The sequence below is a fragment of the Furipterus horrens genome, unplaced genomic scaffold (assembly GCF_987537825.1).
Source record: "Furipterus horrens unplaced genomic scaffold, mFurHor1.1.pri manual_scaffold_9, whole genome shotgun sequence".
NCBI classification, from domain to species: domain Eukaryota; kingdom Metazoa; phylum Chordata; class Mammalia; order Chiroptera; family Furipteridae; genus Furipterus; species Furipterus horrens.
This window is the reverse complement of record NW_028327179.1, coordinates 23,256,727-23,270,971: the sequence shown is the minus strand read 5'-3', so window position 1 is coordinate 23,270,971 and position 14,245 is coordinate 23,256,727. Positions and strand designations below refer to the sequence as shown.

The 14,245-nt window shown below is 43.3% G+C and overlaps 1 protein-coding gene across 1 annotated transcript; it reads left to right on the top strand.

The window, feature by feature from the left end:
• The first annotated feature begins 2,691 nt into the window (after positions 1-2,691).
• On the top strand, positions 2,692-12,276 carry LOC150001411 (nucleoporin NUP42-like). The gene is made up of 5 exons (XM_090286855.1): positions 2,692-2,833; positions 4,257-4,323; positions 5,782-5,860; positions 10,976-11,060; positions 11,699-12,276. The coding sequence occupies exons 1-5, from the start codon at positions 2,692-2,694 to the stop codon at positions 12,274-12,276; spliced, it is 951 nt and encodes a 316-aa protein (XP_090142981.1).
• The last annotated feature ends 1,969 nt before the right edge of the window (positions 12,277-14,245 follow it).

Sequence of the window (14,245 nt, the reverse complement as noted above, 5' to 3'; positions counted from 1 at the left end):
GCATTTCTCACAGCCTCTCACTGGCTCTGATCGAGGCTGCGTACCCATCCTGGATCAGTCACGGAATACGCAAAGCCTCTTCTGATATCCTGACCAAACTGATTCAAAGAGCTACCTCCTTTTAACAGCTGTGTAGTATTCCATTGTACCAATGTATCGTAATTTACCTAACCTCTCCTTTGCTGACGGTCATTCAGGTTTCCCCAGCGATTTACTAACACAACCGGTGCAGGATGCCCTTTTTTGGACCTTGCCCACCACACACCCACACACAGTTCTTTCTTTACCAACCTCAACGAGCACATGACTGCTGAATTGTGCCTTTTGTGTTTTTAAGGAACTTTCCATCTCACCACCAACATGTCACATTGAATATCCCTGTGACTGCTTTGAGGAAGAGGAGTGGGGAGGGGACTGGAGGCTGCAATGTCTAGACTTTTTCTTCATTGTCTTCTGTTCACCCAATGCAGTCCACCTGTCACTAGAGAGGCTCTATGAAACTTCCCCTAAATTAGGGGGAAAGCTTCAGATGTCCATGGAGGCCCCACTTGCCTACTAATTTCTCTGGATCTCCTGGGGACAGGGGCACCTGTCCCCTAACCTCTTCTGCCTGTAGCTTCCGCTTTCACCACAACAGTGCAGAACTGGTAAAAACCTTGCCGTTTCCAATTGCCCTTCTCTTGCTATTGTCTAAGGGCCACTATAACTCAGGCCACGAAGAAAGCTACTTCCACAGCCCACAACCTCTACCCTCAAAGAGGTGATGTTACCCCAGGCCAATGCCTGGCTCCTCAGTCCTTGTCTCAGTCCTCTGGCTTTGTGGTGGTCTTGCCTCTCCCACAATGCCCTTATCCTGCCAACCCATCACCCTGAAGCCATGAATCTGCACTTCAGACAAACTGCAGCATCTCTCAGAAGTATGCCCTATGTCCTTTCTGCTTCTGGTGTCTGATTTGTTTTTTTTTTTTTTTTTTTTTATATCACTTTACAATTGTCTCTGGGCTAGCCTCAGTTTTGAAGTCCTAGAACTTAGCTCTAACATGGTCCAGATCTTGACTTAATACCCAATAACATTTCCCATCCTTGTTTTATTGCTGGTAAACAAGCTCTCTCTCCCTTGGCCTGGCAGAAATTTTATTTTTCTCTTTCGCCTTCACATGCTCAGTTGTGCCATAGTAAAACAACACCAATCCCATTTTTAACCCTTACAACAGAGGCCTTCCTCCTCCTCCTCTTCCTCCTCCTCCCTGCCCCCCACGACCAGCACAGGGTGAAAAGAAACTGAAATATTCTCTCTCCAGCCCCTTTTGGATGGGATCCCCACCCTCTCCATCACCATTCTTAGTTCCACAGGGGTCCCCAGTGAAACTCCCAGCCCACTTTGGAATACAGTCTTCCCTCAGACCACAACATTTGCTGATCTTTTAGAAAAAAAAAAAAACATTCCTTTACTGGCACTTGATAAACTGAATGAACTTGTAACTTCAGCATTGCTTCTAAAGGACTTTGTAAATGCTGTACTATTGGCATTAGTAAACGTAATTGTTTTAGAGACTCCGTTTTACCAGCAGCAGCCTCGAAACAGAAGCAAGAATGGCCTACAAGTTATACTCATACACCCTAACCTTCTGATTATTTTGGTTCTCCAAAACCTAATTTTTTCCCTAGATGTGTGTACATTATTAATCCTTTATCCTGTGACAGTAGCACTTTATTTCAGCACAGCTCCCTAAATCCCATTTAAGCAAGCGATTTAGATGAAAGCAGTGCACAAGGAAACTTGAAGCAAAATTACTAAGTAATGTTTGAAGCAGAAGAGACACCAGCTGGCCTCCTTACCAAATTTAGAAGGTGGAACTGATATACAAGAGTCTGCTGATTGCATTGATTTGGGGGGGTCAATTACATTTATGGCATTCAATGACAGGAATGACAGAAGCCAGGAAGACCCTGCTCTCGCTCATGCTGGTGAAAGCATCATGGTGGTTCATCACAGTTCAGTCATGGGATGTCTAATCCTCACCCATTCTTCTTCCTGCAATATTTCAAATAATGTGCCACAGGCGAAGTAAGTTAACTTAGTGGCTGGCTTTCTGGGCTCCCTGTTTCCTGCATAATTGGTGGACTAATTATGTTGCATTTGGGTATCAGAGAAGACCGTAGGACATTTATCTGCTCAGTGGACAGTGAGTTGATTTGGATTTGTTTCCCTGTCAAGAAAGCCGGTAGTTAATGGGCGTCCCGAAAGGGGCTGGGCACAGCCCAGCCCACGGTCTCCTTCTGCCATTTTCTCCTGCGTGTGAGGCGCTGGGCTGGTGTCTGATGAGCGAACAAAGGCAGAAGGGGCTTGGTTCTGGTGTTGCCAAGCAACGAGTTTCAGGTAGAACTTAACGTGTCAAAGCTACAGTGTCTGTGAGTGGCAGTGGTTGGGAGACTTGCTGTAGGGCGACCCAGACGCCGCCTTGCTTTTGTACACTCCTATGAGTAGTTGTTTTTTTGGCCCTTGACTCAAATATAATTTTTACTCAACGTTGCTTCCAGGGAGAGGCTAGCAACCAGGGTCCGAGTCAGGGCTCCTAATTCTGGGGAAGTCGCGAACTTCTTTGGAAATATAGTAAAAGCGTACAGAGCCATTGCTCAGACGCACATGTTCCTAAAATTTGGGGTAAAATTGGGAGGATAGGATACCCAATGAAGACCTCTGGGCGCCGAGGGAACGGGGCGTGGAAGGGCACGTCGACTTGCTCCCCGGGCCTAAGCCCTTTCCGAAGGGTTCAGAATATTTCATTAAATCAGTTACGGATGGTGCGAAAAGCGCTGTCTTCGAAGAAAGGTAAGACACGAAAACACAATACAACACAAGACTTTAAAGGTAAGATGTATTTTTCTTTTCTTAGAATTGGAACTTGGTCCTGAAAGGTGTCGCAGGATGCTGGCTCCCCCCGACGCACTCTCCCGCCCTTTCAGCCTTGGGATAGTCGCATTGTGGCTTTCACACCTGCTGCCTCTTCTTGAGGACAGTCTGTGTGCATTACCACAATAGGTCTAATGAAATATCCCAAACCAAAAATGAGGGCTCGGGGTCGGGTAAATGTGAATGGACTTCCACTAACCACGGGATGTCATAGTTGACATTCTGTGGAGACTCACTAAATGTAGTGATTAGAAAATAAACGATGAGTGGACAGGTTAATTGAGGGAAAAATGTGTAATGAACTGTGTCAAAGAAACAGTTATTTAGCTACCTGCAGCAAGTGAATGCTTCTGGCATTAGTAAGTGTGAAGGCCCAAAGCTGTCTTCAAAAGATGACTTGAATTTCTTGAGCTGTGTCATTCCCCAACGGATTTAAAGCTTTAGAATAAGAGAATGCTATTAATCCCTACTTGAGGGATCTGGTTCAGCTATCTGCTGCCTTTTCTCTTTGGTTTTATTAAGTAGTTTTAGAGTTGGGAGATCAGTTTTCATAAGGAGTATATTTCCCATCACTCCACTTGTTATTACACTTAATGGAATATCTCCAATTCAGTGAGAAACAAGGTGAATTATCTTAGACCCCACTAGAAAATGATGAGTAGTTGAGACAGTTCAAGTGATAACTGGAGACAGAAAGGATAGTCTTGTTGGCTCATTTTGGTGGTTATGAAACATTAGTAATATGCTCGTAATAGAGAAACTCAAATGCATTATTCCCATGTGAATTCCCTTTATAATCTCCCCCTGAAAGATCCATGGGTATGTGTTTTCCGAAAGGGAAGACTGAAATAGATTTCAGCATCTATTCAAGGACAGGAGGTGGAATCTAATTGTTTATGCTCAACAGACTTTTTCATACACTCCCCATCTTTCAGAGGTTATTACTATATCGGGCCCAGTGGGAAAGCCAAGACTGAGAAAGAGAGCTTTTGATCCTGAAGGAATTCATGATTTAGGATATATGCCTTCCATCCACTCCACCATCAAGCAGTTATTCACTTAATAAGCCTATGTCAGCTGAACTTAGCAACACATCATTATTTTTCTAGAGCTAACAGTCCCCTCAATCTTGTTAAACAGAAATGCAGTTAGGCCATTATGCGATCTGTTGATATTACACTGAACTATGTAAGTCAGAATGAAGAGTTTTGTGACTTTCCGTAAGTGGAAGTGTTGGATCTTTGCATAATGTGTGTATGGAATAAGCAAAATATAATGATGTTTTCAGAGGTTTAAAAGATGAATTGCCGGTAAAATTGTTTTGTTTTATTGTTTATTCCAGGTCGTGCCAGACGTGGGCGCAATGCCTCGAGCCAGAGAGACTCATCCAGCTTGTCCCAATCTACAGGGTGCGCGGGCCGCCGAGAGCAAGGGAAGTCATCTTCCGGTTCTTCCGATTCCGGAGCTTCAACTGACGGGAACGGGGCATTTGGAGCACCTCAGAACCCATTTGCTTCTTCACCCAGCTCTTACGCACCGAAAGACGAAAACGAATTCCTGTAAGTGAAAGCCCTCAGAAAAGTTACCCATTCGCTTGCTTTTCGAAAAGAAGTAATACATTACCTAAAAATCGGAATAAGCAGAAAGTACCCATGATCCTATCCCTCAGAGGTAACCACGTTTTGCGCGCATATATACATGTAATATAATGGGTATAATACATATCGTACTAGATCTTATTTCGCTTAAAAATGCGTCATCTTTCCGTATCAGTACAGTGTCTTCTCAGAGCTCAGTGTGCTTTTTCCACTTTGTTGATAACGCTGTATTGTGAATAGCTTTGTAAGGTAGTCCTGCTTAATTAAATCTGTTGTAAGTTATGAGACCTTTAAAAAGGATGAGGTAATTTAAAGCAACTTGTGATCTTAGAGGTCACATATCATCTCCTATTTTTCTTTCTAAAACTTTTACTTCATTTGCCTCATTCAAATTGGTTGCATTTGGTTTCCTTCGTTATTGTAGAGTAAATTCCTTATCATTTCTCGAGAACATCTGTAGTAGAATTTGTGACTGGTACCAAAACGGTGCCTGGCTCTCTGTAACTACCCTCGGCTCCTGGCTTCTAGGACAGAACATCAATATAGGTATTTGTTGGTCTTTTACTTCCATAAATTAGAAGTCGGTCAGTAGTAAACATTTTGAGCCATGTACCATAAACTACTGACGTTTCAAAAGAAGAAAAGAAACAAATGAACCCGTTCTTCCTATATTTGATGTTACAGAAACCCTAAATTGAGTATAGATTCTCTGTAGTATCTGTGATTTTATTAATCATAGCATTCTGGACGGCATAGGAGGGGATTGAATTTAGAGCAGATACTATCCACAGCTTTGCCAACCAATGAACTGCATGGCTGTGGGTCTCTTCACCCGTTTGCAAAATGTGAGAATTAGACAAAATGTTCTCTAAAAATGTGATGTTTCTATATTACGGAGTGCTTCCTGTCTTTCCCAGTTAAATACTCATTGATGTGGATGGTAATGAACAAAAACCATTAAAGTTGTGTTGTGTATTTTATTATATCTTAGTTCTTTAATCTATGTATGACACAGTTGTTCTCAATGAAATGAATTAGCGAATGGTTCCGTGTACTGCAAAAGCAAAATTATGAACTTCTTTAATATTGTATCTATCACATGAAATGTAGTTTATAGTTCTGTAACTTCTGCTTTAAAGGACACTTGAGAAAACATAACGAGAAACCTAAAATTATATATTTACTACAATTTAACATTTCAATCATTGAAAATGAGAAAAAGATAAATTTTAATAAGCAGATGAAAACTATTTTCTTTTTCTTTGTCAGGGACGAAATGGGAAAAGATGTGGTCGTTTGGGAGTCCTCTGGTCAGTGGCCGTTCTCCGTTTATTCACCAGAGGGAAACGTATCTTGCCTTTCAGGTAACTGAGAAATTGTACATTTTTAAACTACGTTTTACAACTCTCATTCTCTAAAAGCGAGACCCTGCCAAATAAAGAAATGAACCACGAACTTAGCTGTAGTTAGGAGAGGTTGGACATTCTTTAAAGTGCCTGAGCATTGCAGCAGAACTTCATGATTCGGAGATTGAGGTTGAAAGGTATAGTTCTTTTAAGATATGTGGTTCTCATGAGAAAATAGTAACATCAGGACCCACCACAGTTCTAATTCTGTAAGCCCAAGCAGAGGCTCTACTCTCTTGGCTCTCCATAGGTACCCCTTCAGAACCTCTTGGCTGCCTGCGGTGAATAGAAGAGTCATATCCTGCCTGCCACGAAGGCCTTAGCTGTCTGATTCTGCTTGCTCTTTCTTCCCTGTCTTTCCTTTTAAGGGTAGTTGTTTTTCATAAAGCATGTGAAGGCCTATCCTGGAGATAATGTTTGAAGGTCAGGAGCTTTAGCTGGGCTGCAGGGATAACACTTCTGTAGAATACTCCTTCCCTTCCCATTTTCTTTTGTCTAGAGTTTCTAAAGCTCCTTCTGGGCTGAAACCTAAACTGCCACACTGCTAAGCCCACCTGGCTGGTCCTGAGTGAATAGCAGGCTCCTAGCGGATGACAGTCCTTGCACTCCCTCAGAACTCTGGCATCTGTACTCTGTCTCAGCTCTGCCTGCTCATTCTCTGCAAGCATTTGCATCACACCACTCCTCAGTTGCTTCGGTACTCATTCAACAGATCCTCACCGAATTTCTTTAGTGCCAGGCCCTATTCTAAGTGCTGGGGATATGTTGGTGAGCAAGATAGGCAAGATCCCTCCCTTATGAAGCTTATGTTCTTGAGGGAAGGAGACAATAAGTAAAACAAGGAAATAAGAGAACTCCAGCTGGTGATTTTTCTGTAAAGAAAATAAAGAAGTATTAGCCTTGTAAAATCAGTTCAGCATTGAACCTAATACCTGTCGAATGCCCTAAAGCAGTTCCTCCCAAGTGTGGGACGTAGATCCCTATGTCGGGTTGCCGGATAAAATATGGGGTGCCCAGTGAAGCTTCAATTTTAGGTAAACAAAGAATAATGTTTTAGCATATGAATAACCCATGTAACATTGGTGACATATTTATGCTACAAGTGTGTGTGTCTGAAATTCAAATTGAACTGGGCATCCTGTATTATTATTTGCTCAATTTGGCAACGCTGTTCCTGAGACCCTTGCAGGAGCTGTACGAGTTCAAAAATCTTTTCATAATAATCCTAATGCACGAGTTGCCATTTTCACTGTGTTGACATTTGCACAGTTGAAGCAAAAAAATCGATGAGTAAAGCCCCTTATATCTTAGTGTAAATCAAGCTAGAAACAATAAACCGTAGTCACAAAGTCTAACAGTAGTCAATGAAAAAGGTTAATGTCCTTTTGGCTTAAGATTATGTCCGAAATGAAATGGTAGAAGTTTTTAATTTTATGAGATCTTGACCTCTGAGTGCAAACCATTTTTACTATACTGTGTGACCAAATGGGAAGCACACACAGAGTTGTTTCTGCCACATACTCAAGCGTGATGGGTATTTGAAGGGAAAGTCCTGGTGTGCTCGTTTGACTTGGGAGCTGAACCAGCCACTTTTTCCCCCCACAGAACAGTGGCTAATGAAAGAATAAGTGGCAACTACGGTTATTTTGACTTAAGTATTTGGTGACGCTTTCTTTAAAAATAAATGAAGGGAGCCCGTTACTTCATAGAGAACAACTGACAATGATAAAATGCAAGCTTTCAAGTGAATATTAGATGATGGAGAAATTTTTTTCTCATGTGAGCTTGATAACTTCTCGATACATAAAGTCTCTTCTGATGAGATGGATAGTGACATTAACAAATATGAATATTTTGATATTGTAAAAGACCATTTGGCCGTGTTTGGGAGTTCTCGATAACTCAGTGAACCAGTATTTTCCAAATATTTAATCTGTAATGTTGCAAAATTATACATACCTAAAAAGTCCATTCGAAGTGCAAAATTATCCAGTGAATTGAATGTGATAGTACAAAAAGTTTGAGTCGACATTGGAGCTAAACTTTTAGAAACTACCACCTGTCAAGTTCTGGTGTGACGTCAAAGAAGAATATTCCAAACTATCTGAAAAGGCCGTTAACATCATTCTTTTCCAGCTCCATATCTGTGCAAGAACAGGTTTTCGTCCTATACTACACCCAGGCGGTATATTGCAACAGACTCAATGCATCTGATTATTTCCTGAGGTTAAATCCTAGCAATGCTATTAAGATCAGAAGGTGTGAACATTTCTGTGGCAATTGATGCTTAATGACAATTTTCCTCCTGTAAGAGTTGTACATTTTTAGTCCCCTCAATGGCAGTTTAGGAGACTGTCCACTTCACCACATTTTTTCTTTTATTTTATTAAAAGATTTCTTGTATTTATTTTTGGGGGGGTGGGCGGATAGAAGAGGGAAACATCAATGTGTGAGAGAAATATCAATTGGCTGCCTCTCACACATGCCCCAACTGGGGACCAGGCCTGTAGTCCAGGCATGTTCCCCGATTGGGAATCGAACTGGCGACCTTTCACTCTGTGGGACAATGCCCGACAAGCTGAGCCACGCTGGTCAGAGCCACTTAACCAAATTCTTTTTCTTTTTTTTTTTTTAATTATTTCTTTGTTTGTTTGTTTATTTATTTACTTTTGTAGAAAGAGAGGGAGAGAAACATCACTGTGTGGTTGCCTCTCACTCGCGCCCCCAACTGGGGACCTGACATGCAACCTAGTCATGTGCCCTGAGTGGGAATCCAACCAGCAACACTTGGTTCGCAGGCCAATGCTCAGTCCCACCGAGCTTCGCCAAATTCTTAAAGCCAATAAATAATATTCACTTTTAATTTTTGCCAGTCTGATGAGTAAAGGCTTTTATCTTGATTTTCAGTTGTATTTTTAAATTGCACTTTTTTACTTCATTTATTTATTGGCTATTTGAAAATTTTGTGAGTTGGCTGTTTGTTGTTTTTGCTCATATTAACTTATTCTTCTCAGTGATTTGTAAGAACTCTTAATATGTTAACATTAGTTCTTCTCCTGTCATGTCGCCATTCTGGATTTCCCAGCTTATCATCTGCGTTTTAATTTTGCTTATTATAGTTTGACATAGAGAGTATTTTTCTACATAGAAATTTGAATGTATACGTAGTCAACTTTCTTTTTCTGTTAGTTCTTCCTCTCCATTTATATTTAGAAAAAGAATTTCCCCTTCAAAGATAATAACCAACTACATTTTATTCTAATTTTTTCCTTATGATTATGAAAATTTTCTAATATCAACATTAGTGCACTTTCTTGTCTCGCCCCTTTAGCTTTACTATTCTATCAAAAATATTGGCATTTATTTTAAAGATTCCAATTGATTTCTCACTTCAGGTTTCACTGACATTTCACCAGAGGAGCTGAGACTTGAATACCATAACTGCTTAGCCAGCAACAACTTACAACATTATGTAAGTTTGTTTCTTATTCATCTACCTCAATAACAGATTAGCTGTGAATTACTACCTTCTCCATATTTAGAGGCTTGCCTGTTTTGGTAAAGTGGGTGAGGTCTACAGTTTTTTCAAGACAAGGCTATTTTTATTTTCTAAATTATTTTATTTGAAATTGATTGGTTATCTAAAATGGTGATAATATATTTTGACTGTACTAACTAGGAATGTCATTATTTTATTACAAATTATCCAACAATCAGTCCCAGAAATCAAACCCTTTCATCAGTTGGCAAACATTTATAGAGCATCTCTTAGGTGCAGATACTGTGGTGAATGTTAGAAAAATAAAGTTAAATAAAGCAGTCGATTATATAGATTAACATTCTCACATGTCAAATATCAAAAATTAAAAAGCTCAGCTTGAGAAAGTTTGTGCTAAAGGAAATGACAAACTCTTTTGTTGTTGTCTACAGTCATGATCATGCGTTTTAACTGGCACACACGCTCTTCTCCCACCCAAATACAACTAACTGTGTGCCGCCAGGTACTTGTGCTTCTGAACCGGGTGATTCAAGGAGCTGGAGAACAGGCAGAGGGGACTAGAGCTGGAATATCTTTGGCAAACAGGGGCGGGTCAATGCGAACTTTACAAGTGATGGGCCGTAAAAATGTTTCATAAACTTTCTGTAATTTTGGCAAAGATGTGAAGTTGTTTGAGAGATGAAAATAAACACTCGATATTGACTCATCATTTTTCTGTCTTCTCTCTCCAGCTAAATTCCATCCAACAGTTAATAAATCAGTGGAGGAATAGGGTAAATGAACTGAAAAGTCTAAGCACAGCACCTAAAACAGGTTTGGTGAGTACCTGAAAGTTTGCTGAAGGGAAGGAAGTGTCTCTCTTATGTATTGCTTTTTTTGCAAGAATTTTACTTTCAAGTTGGAAAGCAAACTTAAAATTTTCTGTCAAGCCCTGGCTGGTATGGATGTTTCTCTCCCTCTCTTTCTCCCTCCGTTCCTCTCTCTCTATTTATTTAAAAATAAATAAAATCTTTAAGAAAAAATGTATATCGGCCTATAGATACTGAAATGTATTATTAAAAATTATTTTTCTCATTTTAATATGTATTCATTGAAATTTAGAAAACAAAAATTTTTAAAGATTTTATTTACTTTTTAGAGAGAGGAGAAGGGAGAGAAACATCAGTGTGCAAGAGAGAGATTGGTCAGTTGCCTCTTACATGCCCCCTACCTGGGTATCTGGCCCACAATCGAGGCACGTGCCCTGACCAGGAATCGAACCGGCAACCATTTGGTTTTCAGGCTGGCACTCAATCCACTGAGCCACACTAGCCAGGGCTAGGAAAAATTTAAAAGCATAACTAAAATTAAAACCATAATTCATCAGCAATTGACTCTTAATCTTTGAGGTTGGTGTACTTTTTTCTGTCTGTATTCATATTGTGGGCATTTTTCTATGTTAAACATTTCACGTTTTTAAGCACATATTTTAAATTTTAAATTTGGCTCTAAAGTACATATATAGAAAGGTACTTGAGAATTATTCATCAAGTACTTTATTATTTGCCCTTTCTTATAGCTCTCTGATATAAAGAATGGAATAAATCAAGCAACCTCTACGTTTGGATTTGGGAGTAGGCAAACAGCAGCATTTGGGCCACCAGGTAAGTGATAAAGTAATGCAGGAGTTCACTGATTTTGAAAAATAGGATTTTATAGGTTTCAAGTTGTAAAACCTGAAGGTATGTTAAGCACCATTTTAAGTCAGCCTTGCAAATTCTACAGCCTTCCATAATGGAGCTTGAGAGAATTTGATTCATCAAGCCTTAGTGAAAGGGGGGCCAGAATGGGCTGGGCTGTTCTTTGAAAGGCCCTATGGCTCAAGCTTTAGAAGTATATTTTAGGAGTGGCTTTTCAAGACTTTTATAGCTGTGGTAGCAGCACCTTTGAGGACTTTCTTGTCACTGTATAACAGCATAGTGTCCTCCGCAAGTGACAGCTCCAGTGAGATGGGGGGCGGGGCATGGACAAGCCAGAAGTGTAAGAGCACTCGCTAATCCCTGAGGCTTTTCAAAGCCGCCTCATTGAGTGAAGGTAAATCACGGGGCAAGTGAGGTCGGTGTAGCAGGAAGACAGTGGGTTTGTTCTAGCTTCTCGTTTTTACTTTTCTCCCTTGTAATCTCTTTCCAACATCCAAACATGGCGGGAATAAGGGGAAAATGAGGGGGGAAAAAGTGGGGATTAACATGGCCACATTTCTGACTGTAATAGGTTTTTTTTTCTTTTTCTGGTTTATTTGTAGGTTTTCCAGTGAATAACAGCATGAGTGATAATGCTCAAAATTTTAGTTTTAAAACAAGCTCTGGATTTGCCAGTGCCCCTTCTGGAAGCCCTTCTGTGTTCGGGAACACGCCCGCATTTGGAGCTGTTCCCTTTCCCGGTCCTGCCGTCACTACTTCTACTCCGGTGCCTGGATTTGGGAAACCTGAAATCACATCTGCTGCTTCGTTTTCATTCAAAACCCCAGCAGCTGCAGGTTTTGGCTCGCCTGGGTTTCCAGGATTCCCAGCTCCCATGGCAGCAGGCCCTGCTGGAGCTGCGGGGGCCCCAGCCGTCACAAACAGCAGGTCGGTGGCTGGCTTTGGAAATCCAGGCTCACAATCTCACACTACTGTTTCCAAGTCATTCAGTGACAGTTTTGCAAATAGCAGCACATCTACCTCTCTTCCTGTCTCAAATAGTAGCATGACAACAGTTAACGAATTATTCACGCCCAAGCATCAACTAACGGCAGAAGAACTAGAGCAGTTTCAGTCCAAGAAATTTACTCTGGGGAAAATTCCACTGAAGCCACCACCTATGGAATTTCTGAATATCTGAAAGAACAATTTTAAATAAAGAATGACTTATGAAATTATTTTGAGTGGTTCATATAAAAGAGCAGATACATACACGTGTGTATCATATATACATATTTATTTATAAGGAATAGAGCTTTCAATAAACTGAGGAGTTTGAAATCCATCATTTTTTCTTGAGCTTGACTATTTTTTTTTTCCTGTGGCCTAAAGTTTAATAATTATTTTTAACACACCTACTCCGTGGTGCAGGGGGAGGGACAAGAAGCAGGGGTGCCAAAATCATTTACTTTATCCTTACACAAATGCACCCCACCACACAGCGGCACAGAGGCTTCCCAGCCCGTGGCCGGCGGGCGGGCGCCTCGTTTGGGTGCCTCCACCCGCAGTCCTGGCGGGCGCTCCAGGCACCCACGGCCCAGCCTGCCTCCGTCTGCGGCCGCGTTTCTTATTCTTTCTCTTTGGCAGAAACCAAAACAGTCGTAGCAGCTACAGGACACTGGAGAGAGATGCAGAGGGCACGGGGTGTCGGAGGGCCCCCCGCAGGGAGCTTATCCAGGCTGGGGGCGGCGGAGTGGGGGGCGCTTGCCCTGGCTGGACACAAAGCTTTTCTCGCCGCAGGGCTCCTCCCACCCACATGCGGCGTGCTGGCGCCTGAGCCCAGGGTCTGGCCCCGAGTGCCCACTCCGTGCACTGGGCTTCTCTCCGTTCCGTCTCGGGGCACAGGTAAGGGGCGGGTCATTCCCAGGGAGGCTACAGGCCCGGGCATCAAAGAGCCAAAATGCCCAAAGTGAGGGTGTCCAGGGAGAGAAGAAGACCCCACAGTGGGGCGTGGGGGCTCCGTCCACTGAGCTGGGCTGAGAGCTTTGGCCCCCTCTGTACACCTCTGTGCTCTGTCGGAAACCCCTCTTTATAGAGGAGGAAACGGGCCCAGAGGAGGAGTTGCCAGCCGGGTGAGGCCAGACTTGAACCCAGGTCTCAGAGGGTCCTGGGCTGCGCCCAACCTGATGCTTCACGCAGCAGAGTGAGGCCCCGGGGGATGCCAGTGCTGGGCAGACCCAGGACACCGCTCCCAGGCTGGGCAGCAGGGACCTAGAATAGCTGGGGGACAGTGGGAGCCCCCCCTACAGAGCCTCATCCTTGTAGCAGCTACAGACACCCAGTTTTCAAGGCCAGCTCAAGTGTCACCTCCTCCTTGAAGCCCTCTGCAGTCACTCTGCAGTCACCCTACCCCCAGGAATCCAAACAAGGGCATCTGAGGACAAGCACCAGCCCCAAACACGGGGACAGCGAACGCCACAGCTGCTCCAGTTCCTACTGGTCCAGCTGGGAACTCCTGGGCGGGGGGGGGCGGGGGGGGGGGCGGGGAGCGGAAGCAGCGGAGAGAAGCCTTCCAGCAGGCGACCCGACCCGGGTCACCCTCTGAGACAGAGGCAGGGCTACCGCCTGCCGCCCTTGGCTCTCCACTCCTTGGCCAATGGCCATCCATGCTCCATCCTCCCTCACCGACCACAGCGTCCCAGGGGCAAAAGGGAAAATGCACAGTGGGAGGGGCTGGGGCAGGAGGGAGGTTCCCCTCCGTGTGCTGGCAGCCACCCTGTCTTGCTCAGGGCACCGCTGGGCAGCCAGGACAGGGGCGGCTGCTGCCCCCGTGCCAGGGCACTTGGAGCCCGTGAGACTGGAGGAGAAAGCCTTGCTCTTCCTATTTCCTGCGGGAGGAGCAGCGCTGGATACAAATGGAGACACAGTTACAGACCAGACTGGGATGGTGTCTGGGAGGGACCCAGGGGACCAGCACACCTTCCAGGCCTCCTAAGGCCCACTGCTGGCTCTGCGTAGCTCACAGGCTGAGAGGTTTTCACATATTTAAATGTGAAATGAGAACGAGGGTCCGACTATGAAACTCCAACGGATCAGTCGTACAGAGATCCATTCAGAGTTCTAGATAGAACAATGGATATGATGACGCAAAGCGAGAAATGCTGATTGAA

What these genes read in the sequence shown, in the direction of transcription:
- LOC150001411 (XM_090286855.1), top strand. Translation starts at nt 2,692, where the DNA reads ATGAAGACCTCTGGGCGCCGAGGGAACGGGGCGTGGAAGGGCACGTCG. An exon ending in AGCGCTGTCTTCGAAGAAAG is followed by an intron (nt 2,834 to 4,256) that starts GTAAGACACGAA and finishes TGTTTATTCCAG; the next exon opens with GTCGTGCCAGACGTGGGCGC. An exon ending in AGCTTGTCCCAATCTACAGG is followed by an intron (nt 4,324 to 5,781) that starts GTGCGCGGGCCG and finishes TTTCTTTGTCAG; the next exon opens with GGACGAAATGGGAAAAGATG.